General features: G+C 41.4%; 1 protein-coding gene across 4 annotated transcripts in view; it reads left to right on the top strand.

Moving 5' to 3' along the window:
* The window catches only part of col15a1b (collagen, type XV, alpha 1b), a 63,711-nt gene that overhangs the window by 15,658 nt on the left and 33,855 nt on the right, over nucleotides 1-14,198 (top strand). For 3 of the 4 annotated variants that reach the window (XM_079347775.1, XM_079347776.1, XM_079347774.1), the window contains exon 1: nucleotides 7,913-8,627. The exons of the other annotated variant lie outside the window; for it this stretch is intronic. In XM_079347775.1, coding sequence (XP_079203901.1) covers nucleotides 8,237-8,627 — 391 coding nt within the window. In that variant the 5' untranslated portion in view covers nucleotides 7,913-8,236. Of the gene's footprint in view, nucleotides 1-7,912; nucleotides 8,628-14,198 lie in introns of those variants that run through there. 4 annotated transcript variants of the gene reach the window in all.

The raw sequence follows: 14,198 nt of genomic DNA, 5'->3' as shown, positions 1-14,198 counted from the left end.
TTGCGCTGGTTTTGAAGTTGAACAGAAATGTGCTTATGTGAAATTATAGTTCTGCATGAGGACAGTCACTATTGAATCTACTGCATGCACCATCAATATCTGACATTCATTTTCATACCAGTTAGCCTCTCTAGGTTTCCAAAGCAACCGTTTAAAAGTGACTTCTTCAGTCCTGTGATTTCCCATCTTGTCTCCTGAAGCCACTTTAAAAGAAATTAAAGAAGATATTATTGTGGATACATTCACAGGATCGCCGTGTGATTGACTGTGACAGTAAACCAATTAGAGTTTATTGTTTGGGCGGTTGCTAGGTAGAGCGGGGACGTTAGGGAGAGGTGAGGGGTGAAGGGGTTACTCTTCCTGGAATCCAGAGGCCCTAAACGGGGTCACCATGTATACCAAAAAGAGGGCCCCGAGAATACTGGTAAGAATGTGCCGGCTTGTCGCGTCTTCTACACATGAAAACAGACGTTCTTCATTGTCTCTATCTGCTTTTGGATCAAATATGATCGTACGTTTTGAAGTTATGGATCAGTCACGTCTGTGAACTTTTCTGACCCCGACATTCTGGTTTTGTTCCAGCTGCTGCCATACGACATGTATTCTGAACGCTGCTCAACTCTGGTTTTGTAAATATAACACGCATGAAGTGGGTTCATTGGCAAAACATAACACCATGTTTAAAAGCCAATCTTGCTCACAATCAATAAGAAGAAGAAAAACGTTTCAGAAATGACACATTTGTGAGAACTAAACCACTTGGAAGTATAACTGTCCTAAAAAAGTGGACATTATTGACTTTTGGCATTTTGTCTTAGTGTTGTAGTGTAAACCATGCTGAGACCAAGACTAAAACTATCACAGAAAATCATCATCAAAAATACAAACCTTAAATTAATAGAAGTTATTTGCTCTTTTCGAAAGAGGTGTTTTCCTTCTTATCACAGTCATGACATGAAAAACAACAAATTAGTGGATTAAACATCTGTAGTCCGCCCAGTCTGACAGAGACGAGACTAAATACTTTTGATTCCGAACAAGACCGAGACCTTCAAACGTGTTCTCGAGACCATCATTAATTTGGAGTACTGTGAGTTTAAACAATTGTTGGACTATTTATCGAACTTTTAAAAATCAATTTACTTTATATTTTACAGATATATAGATTTATGTCCCTAAAAAAGGGATAGAAAAATTAAAATGAACTTTTGAGGACTTTATAGTAAAACCATGTTGAAAATGTGTTCATCAAAGAGGGTGGAGCAGGCGTGTGGTTGGTCAAATTATGATTCTTTGCACTTTATACATGTTTTACATAAAACAACATGTTCTCTTTTGCACATAAACTTAAACTAAAGATTACGTCATTTCAAATATTTATTAGAGTGGATCTTTATGGCATATATTGTTTTTTTATTATATAATCTGCTATATTAAAATGATCTTTTAGTATTATGATATTTGAATTTTCTCTTCTCTGTTAATTTTCACCATAAATAATATAATTGCGTTTCTAAATAATCAATTTAGAAATTAAGAGTGTCAGAGGAGGGACAATATATTTTTAACTTGTAAGTGATTAAAAAACCTTGTAAATTGTTTTTTATATATATTTTAACAGAAGTCAAAAAAGGTTTAAAAAAAGATAAAAAGAAACTAAAAACCTATAACTTTATTTTTAAAGTCCAAAATAATAATAATAATAATAATAATAATAAAATAAAAAATAATAATAATAATAATAATTATTATTAAAAAAATCAGACGTAAAAGTCGACACAGAGGAATAAAATGACCCTGGAGCTAATAAAAAAAAACCCTAAGAAGAAGCCATGGAGACGGTTTGACGAGAAAGCAAAAAGACACTAAATAGACCAGCAGTGATTGGACACAGGTGTGACTGACAAACTGATGAGGCCAATCAAAGGGAGTGGAGGGAAACCAGACAGAGGGAGGAAGTGAGTCCAGAAACACTGTGGATGAGAACTCAAAGCTGAAACAGGAAACACAGATACAAATGAACTAAACTAAACAATAAAGAGTCAAAGCTTAACTCAGTAATATAAACAGATAAACTCAGAGGGACTAAAGCAACATGAGGGAACATACAGGAAGTACAAGAACACAAGGATGGATGTCAAAATAAAACAGGAAATGAAATCTTAACTGAAATAAGCAAACTAGAAAACTAAAACGAGACAACACTGGCACAGAGAGTTTTGTCTGACCCGTCTCACAGTATGAGCTGCCACCTTCTAACACCTGTCTCCAAATGTAAACTGAACTGCTTCAGGCCATGTTCACACTTGACTTATTGAGAAAAAAAGCGCCACCTTCAGCGCCTTTTGAGCACTTCTGTGCGAGTCTTTTGTAACCTTAACAACAGGATTACCGCGCCACAGCGTATGGCTGACGCACGACGTATGAATTTAGCACAGAAAAGAACAAGCAGGATGGAGACCAGAAGTCAGAATAAAACTCTCACAAAGTACTGTAAGTGTGTTTGTGTACGCGTTTATGTGGCTAGAGTTTGCTACCACGTAGATCGTATTACCTTGAACTGTTGCGAGTGAATCTGGGAAAATACTGTGGGAATTCCTTTGTCTTTGCACTCCAGCTGTCCGGCTGCGCTCTCTGAGCTGCGGCCTGAGAAGGCAGGTTGCTGGGTGTTGACGGACGAGGGTGCACGGAGCCGTATCGTATCCATCATTGCACTACGGTCACTTTATTCTTCAGTATTCATATTTGTTTATACAGAGCTAGTACATATTTAGTCTGTCATGCACCACTATCACTTTATTATTTAGTATCTGTATATAGCTTTATAGTTATATATTTATACTCTCATTACTGCACTATAGTTCTGTTACGTCTGTTCATTACATTACATATATGCATTGTGTCTGATTACATCTTAGTCCGATCACTGTCCACTTATATCTTCTCTGGAACTACAGTTCTGTTTACATCTGTTTCAATAGTCTACTGCATGTCTGTTTACATCATATACATGTATGTCTGTTCACGTCTGCTTTCATCTGTTTACATGCATGTCCTTTTACTGTCCTCTGAATCTAACTCTGTAACTTGTTTTTAACTTGTACTAACATCTAGACGCTTTACTCTCTGCTCTTCCTTCTATCTAACTTTGACTTTGTACTAACACTCTTCACACTTATTCTTTGTTGATTGGTTAAATGTTTTAGTATAGTTGCACTGTCGTTCATTTGCTGCTCTGTGTGGCCTCGAATTGCCCCGGGGACAAATAAAGTTTTTTGAATTGAATTGTAACACGACACACAATGAACATTGATCTTGTGTAATTGAGGCTTTAGTCTTCCGACTACTCAAAGGGCTTTTACACCACAGGTCACACCTACACATTCACACACTGATGGCAGAAGCTGCTGTGTAGTGAGACCATGGAAAGTAACTGCTCCCGTTCATATGCTGCAGACAAAGCAGCGTGAGTGAGTCGGGGTAAGGTGTCTAGGGTTAAACCATTCAACTTATTGAAGAAGGCGTCCAGATGGTTTTGAGCTTTCAAACGTGAATCAGAGCTGCGGACTGTGAACGCTGATTGTTGTGTGTTGACAGATGAGGGTGCACTGAGCCGTAACGGACTGGAGCAGACACGCAATTCAGAACCCATCTTTTTGGGATGTAGGTTACGAGGGAAAGTACACACGCTACTTCCTCGACTCATTCTGATTGGTCAGCTGTCAGGAAGGTGCTTGATGTCACACAGAACTTTTCTGAAAAGTTTAAACAATTGAACTGGAAAAGGTGTCGGGCGCAGTGCTTTTTGAAAAGGCGTCATTGTTTTTCCATATGTTCGTATGTAAGAAAGGCGTTGTGGCATGTGGGTTGAGCGATAGGTTCCTGTTCCTACCCAATCTACGCTATATTTTTTCCAATATTTGTACCCTTGTTATCTTTTCTTTCATGATGTGTGTTTGCAGATCTTTTGCAATATGGGTAATGTGTAAAATACATGTGTTGTTTTGAATTGGTATGTGCCTTTCTGATCATGTGTGGAAAGGTTTTTCTATTGTACATCTATATTGTATCATGACAGATGGAGGCCGTACAGAGAAAGTCACCATGAGTTAAATATCAAAGAAAAGCTTGAAGTGACAAACAGAAGAGCTCATTCTGAAAGACGTCATACAACTTTTGTTTGTTTTGTTTACTTCAGGTAATATCACTGAGACTGAAGTTATGTGGCTTTGACCGACTTCCCCACAGACCGTGTTGAGTTTTTGCACCAGAACAGCTCCATTTAAAACTCTCTGTTTCTGTGAATGGCTTTGGTCTGCTTTTGAAAATGTAACAGCAGAGTAATATCTGATATTATCTCTCTCTCTCTCTCTCTCTCTCTCTCTCTCTCTCTCTCTCTCTCTCTGCAGTAGAAAGTCTTTTCAGCTTTTACAGACACAGACCAATCCACTGTCATCACTGTGTGTCAATACCCACTTAGCAGCCAGATGTTCTTATATGTGCTACTTAGCCTGCTATTACAACTTTATGAGGCGATGTGTTCATGATTTCTTTACTGCTCGTGCTGTTGCCTTCATATGAAATATTATAACCTTGGACGCAAACGGTGGAAATGCTCACCCTTAAACTGAAAAAGGGGCCCAGTGAAAGGTCACTGGTTGGCATTAGGGTAAAGGATGATGATTATACAGGGTAGGGTGTGTGTGTGTGTGTGTGTGTGTGTGTGTGTGTGCGTGTGCTGGTACTCCATGCAAGGTCTCTCCTCCTGACCCCCTCTATAACCCATCCTCGCCCCCTCATCCCGGGCTAATCCATGACTAATCAAGCCTCTTCCCCTCGGGGGTTTCCTCCCTAGACCCCTCTTTAAGTCTTAAACCTATCATCTGCTCCATTAGAGACCACCCCACCTCTTTTCTCCCACAACTGTTTGTGTTAGTGAGGTTTAGTGAGTCCCATCACAGTTTTTCTTCAGACGTGTGGAGCAAGAACCATCCTAACACCTGAAGGTCTGCAACGAGCCGAGTCCTCTCCGTCCATGTGTGATGTCTCTGCTGCCAGCCTCAGCAGACTGCACACGCTCTCACAAAGACTCATCACACAGTGGATAGCGTGTTGTATCTTGATTGTGTGAGACGCTCAGATTGGAGCTCCGTGCTGCTTTTATTTCGCTACACTGGATTTCAAACAGCAAGTCAGTAACTTGTGATGCTGTGTGACACCGGATGTCACGTATCATTTTAATGGATGACCAGATTCATTCAGACACTTTAGACAATGACCGGCATCTATGAAAGTTAAAAATGGATATTTAATAAACCCAACATGAGGTCTGACCTTTGATGCAGACATTTACAAACTTTTCTTCTGTGAGATTTATGGCCCTGGTCTTGGTCCAGACTCGGACTCTGTCCCTAAATGTCGTGGTCTTGGTCTCTGTTAGTGTGGCCTTGACTACAACACTATCCTGCTTCCTGACTTGTGATCGAAAACTCAACGCACACATCTACAATCAGTGAGTCTTTCATGAGGCTGTTGATTACAGTTTCTGCCTCTGTGAACGGCGATGTAAATCTATAGTTTATATGCTTGTAGAAACAGAAGCAATTCAGCTGACAGGACTGAATCAAACTGGCAACATGATGAGGTAAAAACATTTATTTTGAAAGGCTTACAAGCCGAAATACATCAGAAAATAATGCTCGATCAGCCACAAAATGAGAATCAAAAATGAAAAAGGACAAAAGATTGAGCGGGAGCATGTGTGGAGCGTGGATGTTGTCTGTGCTGCAGCTCCGTGTTCAGGGAGCGAGGCAGAGAGGCCCCATGTTGCTGATGACAAAGAGAGGCCTGTTCTGTTGTGGGCTGTCACTCTAAACGTTTGCTGAGCTCCAGGATGAGGTTGCTGTGGACGATCACCGGGTGGAGGACTGAGTTGAATCAGATAATCTAACATATTTAGGTGAATGAGGTCACAAACTGCGAGGCTTTGTGGGTGTCAGGAGACAGATGATGCTGGTGACTTTGGCGCCGCCTGTTCAGGGAATGTATAACTATGGCAGGAAAGGGACGAGCTTTAGCTTCGTGCATCCTCAAGCAAACACATGATGGTGCTACTAGTAGTTCCCAGTACTGTACGTGCAGTGTGAAGCAATATTTAAGTAGGCTTTAGTGAAGGTGTGTTTTGTTTCTGGATAAACCTGTAAAGTTGAACATCATCAAACCATCCCACATTCATAAAGAGTCCAGTGATTATCGACTGAGGCTGTGAGTTTTAGTGGCACTCAGTTACTGTCGCCCTTTTCAGACTGCTTTATTTAACAAGCCTTAACTAAGCTCATCCGTCATCATGTCTTTGTCCATTCATATTGATCACATGATGGCGTAATATTGGTGTCCTCCCCCACTAACCATCACACCTCTGTAACCCTTCTCTGTACCACGGTACAGAGAGGGGAACACTTTGTCCACCCATCATGGATCTGCTACCTTCAGACTGAAGGCGAAACGTCACAGGGACGCTCCAAGCGGCAGTCTGACTATGGCCAATGAAAAAGGGGAAATTAAAAATGAATTGAATTTTTTTTCTTTTTGAATCCTGTTGCTCTTCTCGAGTCCTGTCACGTTCAGGTTACCTTATTTGTACTTATAGGTAGATTTCTTCATGACACAGATTACAAGACAAATGTAATTCATCCATTCAGAGGATGATTTGTTAATTGCACACAGTACGTAAAAGTGATGACACCAAATGAGTCATTTGGGGTTGATTGTTTTGACTTCAACATGTGCAGGAGCTGGGGACAAAACTTCCAATGTCACTTCTCCCCTTTGACCAACCATTAAAAAGTAATAAGGGGACTTCTGACATCAGGTTTGTCAACAACATTGGAAGAGGACTTTCTTCAAGAGAACAACTTCCAGGTGTAAAACCTTTACTTATCCCCGGGGGGAATTAAATAAACTGCTACTGATGAATTATTTTCATGTTCTGAAAAAAACATCTTTTAATAAAAGAAAGAGAATTATAAAAACCCACCTAGCGGTCACTTCAGAGGAAAGCAGATGTCCGCTGAGTCAATTTGGTAACCTAGCAACAGCATTGTTCTCCGGAAAGGCCTCTGAAGCTCAGGTACAGTGGGCACTGCCAGCGCAAAAAAAGCCATATAAGTAGAAAAAGACCCTTAGTTTTTTTAAAGTATTGGACAATGTGGCACTGTATTTATTTCTTAGTCTGTGTGTGAAACGATCGCTTTGACGTTAAAAAGACGTTAGAAATGTGTTGTAGGATTAAAGTCAATTTACAATTTATTATTATATACATGTGCAGACAAATCTCAAAGCAATCCCAAATCAACAGAAGATCTTAACAGTTTACTCCGCTGCCCTGCACGAGTTATTCTTAGTTTGTTCATGTGATTATTTCTCACACACTCCTTTGATTATTCCAAGCAGCTAAAAAAGTTTGTCTGTCCCAAAGGAGTGGAGGGGAGGAATGCTTTGCTTCTTGTGTCCTTTTAAAGAAACCTTTCTGAAAAGTCTGTTCAATGTTCTTTGGACTGATTCGTTGTGCTTTAGAACAGATATCTCACCACAAGCCTCAGGCTAATTACAGGCCTTTGTGGTTACATGTATGTTATGTCTTTAAATGAAGTTACAGCAGACACCTTGTACCTTTAAGATGCTTTAAAAGGAGGTGGAGGATGATTGACAGTTTTTGCACCTGCAGCACTGTAGATGATGATGCACCGTATTCCAAAGCCATTCATCTTTGTTTCTAACTTGACTCACATGAAATGTTGTGTGAGGGACCACAAGTAGACCACCAGAGACCATACACACAGAAGGAGGAGGAGTGAACTGACTAACTCTCTAATCTGCCTGTCTGAGAGGAAAAGGGAGCGAGCACAGATCAGGTCTGCTGTGTAGTGGAAAGCCAGAGGAGGGGGAGTCGTTAATTACACAGCGAGAGAGGAGGGGAGGGAGAGGAAAAAAAGAGAGAGATGTCAGGGAGTTACAAACAGAGCAAGAGACAGTGAGCCAGAAAGGGAGGACATAACGAGAGAGGAGCCGGAGCACAGTTGAAGGCCTTCCCTGATGTTTTTTGTGCCCATAGATTTTCTGGATTATTGAGTTTTATTTTCATACACTCTCCAGGACTCTGCATGACTCAGCACTTGTCTTTTTTTTTTTGCACGTGTGTAGTTTTTGCGTGACTGCAGTTTATTCATGTTAAAGGATGGGAGCCCTTCGCCTCTCTCTCGCTTTCCTCTTCCTCCTCTCCTCCCCCGTAAGAGGCCAGTGGTGGATTTTTTCCTGGGCCAACTCCAGACCCAAAACCAGCTCTGCTCCTACCTCCACTCCTCCCGCCACCACGTCTCTATCCATCACCTCCCCGCGTCCTTCTGACACACCGGGGACGACACAGGGGGACGGGGTTACACACACAGCTCTGGAGGGTTTCACTTGGGCTGAGGGGTCTGTGCTGACCCCTACTAACCACAGTGCAGTGTCAGTCTTTGGTCACAGCACTGCAGGACCTGCAGGGACACTACCTCCATTAGAGAACACAGGTGGAGGCAGCAAAACCAGGACCCCATCCAAACCTCTGAGACACTGGATGAAGAGTGGTGAGTGTTACAGTGATGTTAGAGAGGTGAAGCATTTAGACTTCTAATTGTAGGACTCTTTCCCACGCTCTCTTGTTGGCAGATGTGAAGCCGAAGGTTTGGCATTCGGGTATTGAGGATCAGAGATGTTTGATTTTTCCAAAGGAGACCACAAGTTTAAACCTTTTAAAGAGAGGCCATTCCTTCACATTTTCTCAGTTAAAAAAAAAAGTTGTACGATACGGTGTTCATCACATCTCCGACTTCCACATTGTGACGAAAAAGAAAATGCTCATAACCTGCCAAAGGAAAGATCAAAGAGTGGTTGATTTTTGTCCACTTGGGGGTGGCAGACATATGTCACAGTTTCTATTGCTCCAAACAGCGATTTTTTATTTTTTTTTGCAAACTCCTCACAGACATCCATCACACACAGTGCAATGTTTGTGTCTTCTTGAAAAACTGTCTTCCCCTCCACCAACATGCTCAAGGAAATGTTCGACTTTTAAGCTGCTAAATGCTACATCAGGTCGACCAGCTGGCTGCTGACTTTGAGTACAGTGCAGGTTGTTTACATGGGGTTAAAAATGGAGGGAATCTAGAGAGGTGTTCGTTCTACAAGAGTGTGTACGAGCTGTTGAAAATCACTCAGTGTCCAATAACTGCTGAGGGAAATATGCAACTTTTAAGCTACAAATGTTGTTTGGCCAGCTAGTTGCTAACTTTGAGTCTACTACATGGGACTTCTTCTTCATTAGGTTCATCGTAAAAACATCCTTAATGAGAGCAGTGAAAGTAGACACCAACAATAAGCTGAGTAATATCAAAAACTAAGAGCTTAAAGCTTCATGAACGTTTAAAGGAGGTGGACTGTAGAGTCAGGAGATGATGTGAAGTCCTCATTATGAGCCACTACTTTAAGTTCCACTCAGGGATTTCAATTATTTGTAAAGCTTCTGACAGGAGCTTTTTGTGTCAGATTGTCAAACAGACTAACAATCATTTTGTACATGTGCATTTCACACCAGAGCTGTTTGGTCTTTTTGAAATGAACTCCGGTGGGCTTTGTCCGTGAGTTAGTTTAGTTTTGGGTGGTGTGAATGCTCAAACGAACCCTGACATTTGCTGAAGACCCGGACTCTGGTCATCTCGAAAACCGAGGTCTCTGTTCGCTTCTAATTGCAGTTGTTAGGTTTGCTGTATGTGAGTACGGGATACGGACAGAACAAGAGAAGAACATAACTAAAGCAGTGCATTGTGGGGTGAATTCGTCCAGATGCTTACAATGTCAACAGCAAATGTCAAATAGGTTTGCAGAGTGTGGCTAATGTTAGCATTGCTGAGAACACCAGCCTTCTATCCTGTTTGCAAATGCCACCTAAACGTGCACACATTGCTCTGGTTGATAGCCCAGTTTAACCTGACACAGCCAACATAACTTTATCTCCAAGCTAAAGATCAACATACTGCTAAACTGTGCTTCCACTGTTCTGCTGTTCATTTCAGGGTCATAGTTCAGCATTAGGTTGTCAGTAGCCAATGACCAGAGCCACAGCCCCAACCAGTGGCAGGTGGACTTATTACACAACTTCGGTACGCTTTACAAAGTGTGAAGGTAAAGGCAGACCAAATAGAAGATGCAAGTGACCTACATAAGCAAACAAGATCATCAGTCACAAGATTATCCATATTGTTATTTTGAATGTCTGAAGCAGGTTCCACTGTCTGGGTGTCAAAAGAGCTGAAGAAAATGCAAACTAACAAACACATTTGACTGTTTAGAGAAAGCAAGGTGAGGACAGGATAAGCAGGGGGTGAGATATCACTTTGTCCACAGGGGGCACCATGGTCAATGAACACAAAAACTCCCTACAGAAAGGCTGGAAGTTGACCACCAGTTTTAACAATGGTCATGCATGGCATGTAAAGTTGTATATGGCCATTCTGCATCATTGGCCTATCATTGGATTAATAGGTTATTAATTAATTTATAGTTCAGTCAATTACCTACCCAATCAAAAAGTTTCATCACAGTTGATGTTTTAAATGTTCTCCTATCATGTCCCTGTGTATCCTAAGGATCACTTGAGAAACCCTGGTTGTTATTTGAGTAGTAGGCTGGTATGTGACAGTTGTACCCTGATGTGCTCAGCATTAACTCATTCAGAGCCAAAGTCAAAGAGAGACTCAGCTAACAGCTGGAAGCTTTTGTGTGGCAGAGCAGGGTCGAGGTTTGTAAGTTTATTTTTCTCGTGGCAACTCATTGGGGGTTGTTCAATTTGGATCTGTAAGCTGATCAAGCATCCATGTGGCCAACATGAGGAGGATTAGGTCCAGGAGGAGGGTTAGAGTGGAACAATGTCATGCAACAGGGAGGAGTGAATGAATGAAAGGCACTCTGTTAGTTTTGGTGATTGACCAAAGACAAAAAGGCAATTACAAAATGACTGAAATATTATTCTATTGGCTGACTGGTTTGAAGCCTGACTCACTCTTGCATAAGGATATTTGTTGAAGTACATTTTCTATTACAATGAAAATGAGGTCAAGTATCTACTCTTGAATCCATATCACATGATGTGATAATGGGATTTGACAATAGTGTGTGTGTGTGTGTGTGTGTGTGTGTGTGTGTGTGTGTGTAAACTAATCTGCTCGAGCGTTACCAGTTGTACATTATTTTATTCTTCCTAAGTTTTTGTATGAATACAACTTTAAGCTATACTTCTATTCAGCTTCATTTCACTTGGAAGTATTATACTGAATTAATTCATTTGACACGTTAAAGCAGAAATATGTAACTCTGACACCCAGTGTTTAAAATGGGTACTGCAGTCACGGTTCAAAACAATGAAAAGAGCCCCCCCCCCCCCCCCCCCCCCCCCCCCCCCCCCCCCCCCTTCCTTAGAGTATATAGGCAGATACTGTAAGACAAGTGGGACCAGTCTGTGCATGTCAGAATGGTTTTATTCTGATTAAATGCTGATGCATGAACACGCATGGCATAATCCAGTCATTTTATAAAACATCCATGTAAACAGTGAAATAGGAATCCATGATCGGAAAGATTTCTATCAGATTGAAGAAATCATGCACATGTAAACGTAGCCACTGAAGATTCAGTGTTTAGCCAGCTCTGCATCGGTCTGTAAAGCTTTCAGCGTTCTAACATCTCTACATGTTTCAAAAGCATCTCCAACATTGATCCTAGTTTGAGCAGCTTTCTGCTGCTGGAGCTTATTAGAAACATGCAGAGGCTTCAATCACTTCTATCTGAAGCAGTTCTCTTGCCCGCATCCATCACTGCAACACCTGTTGGTTTGACCTGGAATACTGAGGGGTGTCCAAAACAGCCATGTGTTTGTGCATTAAAACTGCCTACCGTCTCTGGTCCAAACAAATCCAGACCATTCAGGACTGCAATGAAAACTAATGAGGACATACTGGCTGCTGCATTGGTGTCAGAGAAGAGGACAACAGTTCAACACAGCATGTTTCCTGTAAGGGGTTTAACTAAATGTCCCTAACACTGAATCTATAAAACAGACGATAGATGATAGAAGACAGCATAACCCACAGGGATCTGACATACACACTGAGACTTAATGCAGGTTGTGAGACAGACAAGTTTAATGATCTCTGTGCATCCGTTAAATACCGTTCACAGCATGCTTCATAAATTCCTTCCAGCTTTAGATTCCTCTATACATGGTGTGAATAATCATATTACCTTCACTCTTTGAATGTGAAGCATCGATTTTGAACAATCTCTTATTACACTGCTGATTGAGTCAGTACATTTTGCTTCAGAGACAATACATGTGATAAACGTTTCTTCAAGTGTGGTCAAAGCTACTCAGAATAGATTGTAGTCTGCTGACATCAAGATCACTTCTTCAGAGTGTACCCACACTGAACGAATACAGAGAGACTCGTACTATCATTTCCTTAATGTCAGATGATACAGTAAGGTCATGTACGGTAATCATTTAATTCAGTAGATGTCTTACAGATTTTTCCTTAAACACGATTTTAATTTAGTCTATTTTCATGTTGTGACATGTTATTACCATTAGTCTCCTTCAGTCAGCTGGTTGGTTGTAGGCTGGCTGAGTTGTCTCACAGTCTGCTCTGTTCAGTCATTACAGAGCACTAATGACTCCACATCTGGACCTGGAGGTGTGAGGCTACTAGTGTGTTTGTATGTGTGTGTGTGTGAGACAGAGAGAGAGCACACCTCACCACCTGTTTGCAACAATAAATGTGTAAATGTCCAGAGAGCGGGGTATAGGGTCACAGAAGTAAGCACACGCACATGCACCCTAAACCCTCTAATAATAAGGTTTGTTTCCAGTTGGTCAGACTGATGAATTAGAGACCCCCGGACGTAGGTCTGCCTGGTCTGGTTTGGGGTTTATGTGTGTTCACGTGGGTTAGATGTGCAAGACAGAGATATTGATAGCAGCCGAAAGCCTTGCAGGAATGCTGAGGTGAGAGTTTGTCGCTCCAGGAGACGGGCTTCATAGCGGGGGGAGTCAGGGGAATGTGAAACAATCCCTTCACATACACACTTAATACTCCAATTACCAGCCATTGTGTGTGCATTTCTCCTTCGGAGGATTATGTCAATGTGAGGCTGAGCAGTCAAGCGTGCATCTCATCAGGTCAAATTAAAACCATGTCAAGATGATTCTGGTACATCTCTTCCTCTCTTTAATGTGTTCTGTGAACCAGCAGCACACATCCTCAGACCTCTGCCAGATCGGCTTCTGTGCACCTCGGGTAGGAGGGTCACTTATAGGTGGGTGAGAATCAAACGTCCAGATTTATTGCATCACAATCAGTGAGAAACATTTTTTAACCGTGATCCTTTTCTGCAAGAGTTTGGAAGATCTTCTGGTCAATAAAAATGTCTTTGAAGTAGATGCCTTTCAGAGCATAAACTCAACAGGAGAACAAAGCTCATTTTACCATCCAATTCTAAAAAGTCGGACTTCTTTTTGCAACATTATGTTGTCGCCCCCTTCTGGCTTTTCAAAAAAAATCAGGATTTTTAGCACTTCCACTTTGGACTTATTTTGTAACCAGATTCTAAACCCTCTTCATAGACACTCTATATGCTCAAGCAAACATTAGAAGTTCTGCTGGCCCAGAGATTATTACACACACATTCGCACACTGATGCCAGAGGCTGCTATGTAAAGTGACCATCAAAAGCTACTAATCTTATTCATACTCATTTACATGCCGCTGATGTAACAGCAGGTGCATCGTGGGGTTAAGTGTCGAGCGAGAGAGAGAGAGAGAGAGAGAGAGAGAGAGAGAGATACTTTATTGATTTTCAAGCACACAATGAACAAGTAGCTGCAGGAGTTGGACTTTCTGGTTTGGAGACAACTGACTCTCCCAACTGAGCCACATCCGCCAACTTCCTCCTCAGTATCTATATATGGTTGTGCTGAAACCACAAAGAGCTGATACTTTAAATTCTTCAATTTCTGTCAGGGAGGGAGGAGAGACATAAAAACTGCAGGCTGCCGACTAATGTTGGACCTTTAGTAACTCGGCGAGAGAGCTGAAGATGCCAAAGTG

Source organism: Symphodus melops, assembly GCF_947650265.1.
Source record: "Symphodus melops genome assembly, chromosome: 7".
Lineage (NCBI taxonomy): Eukaryota > Metazoa > Chordata > Actinopteri > Labriformes > Labridae > Symphodus > Symphodus melops.
This window is presented reverse-complemented; position numbering and strand designations above follow the sequence as displayed.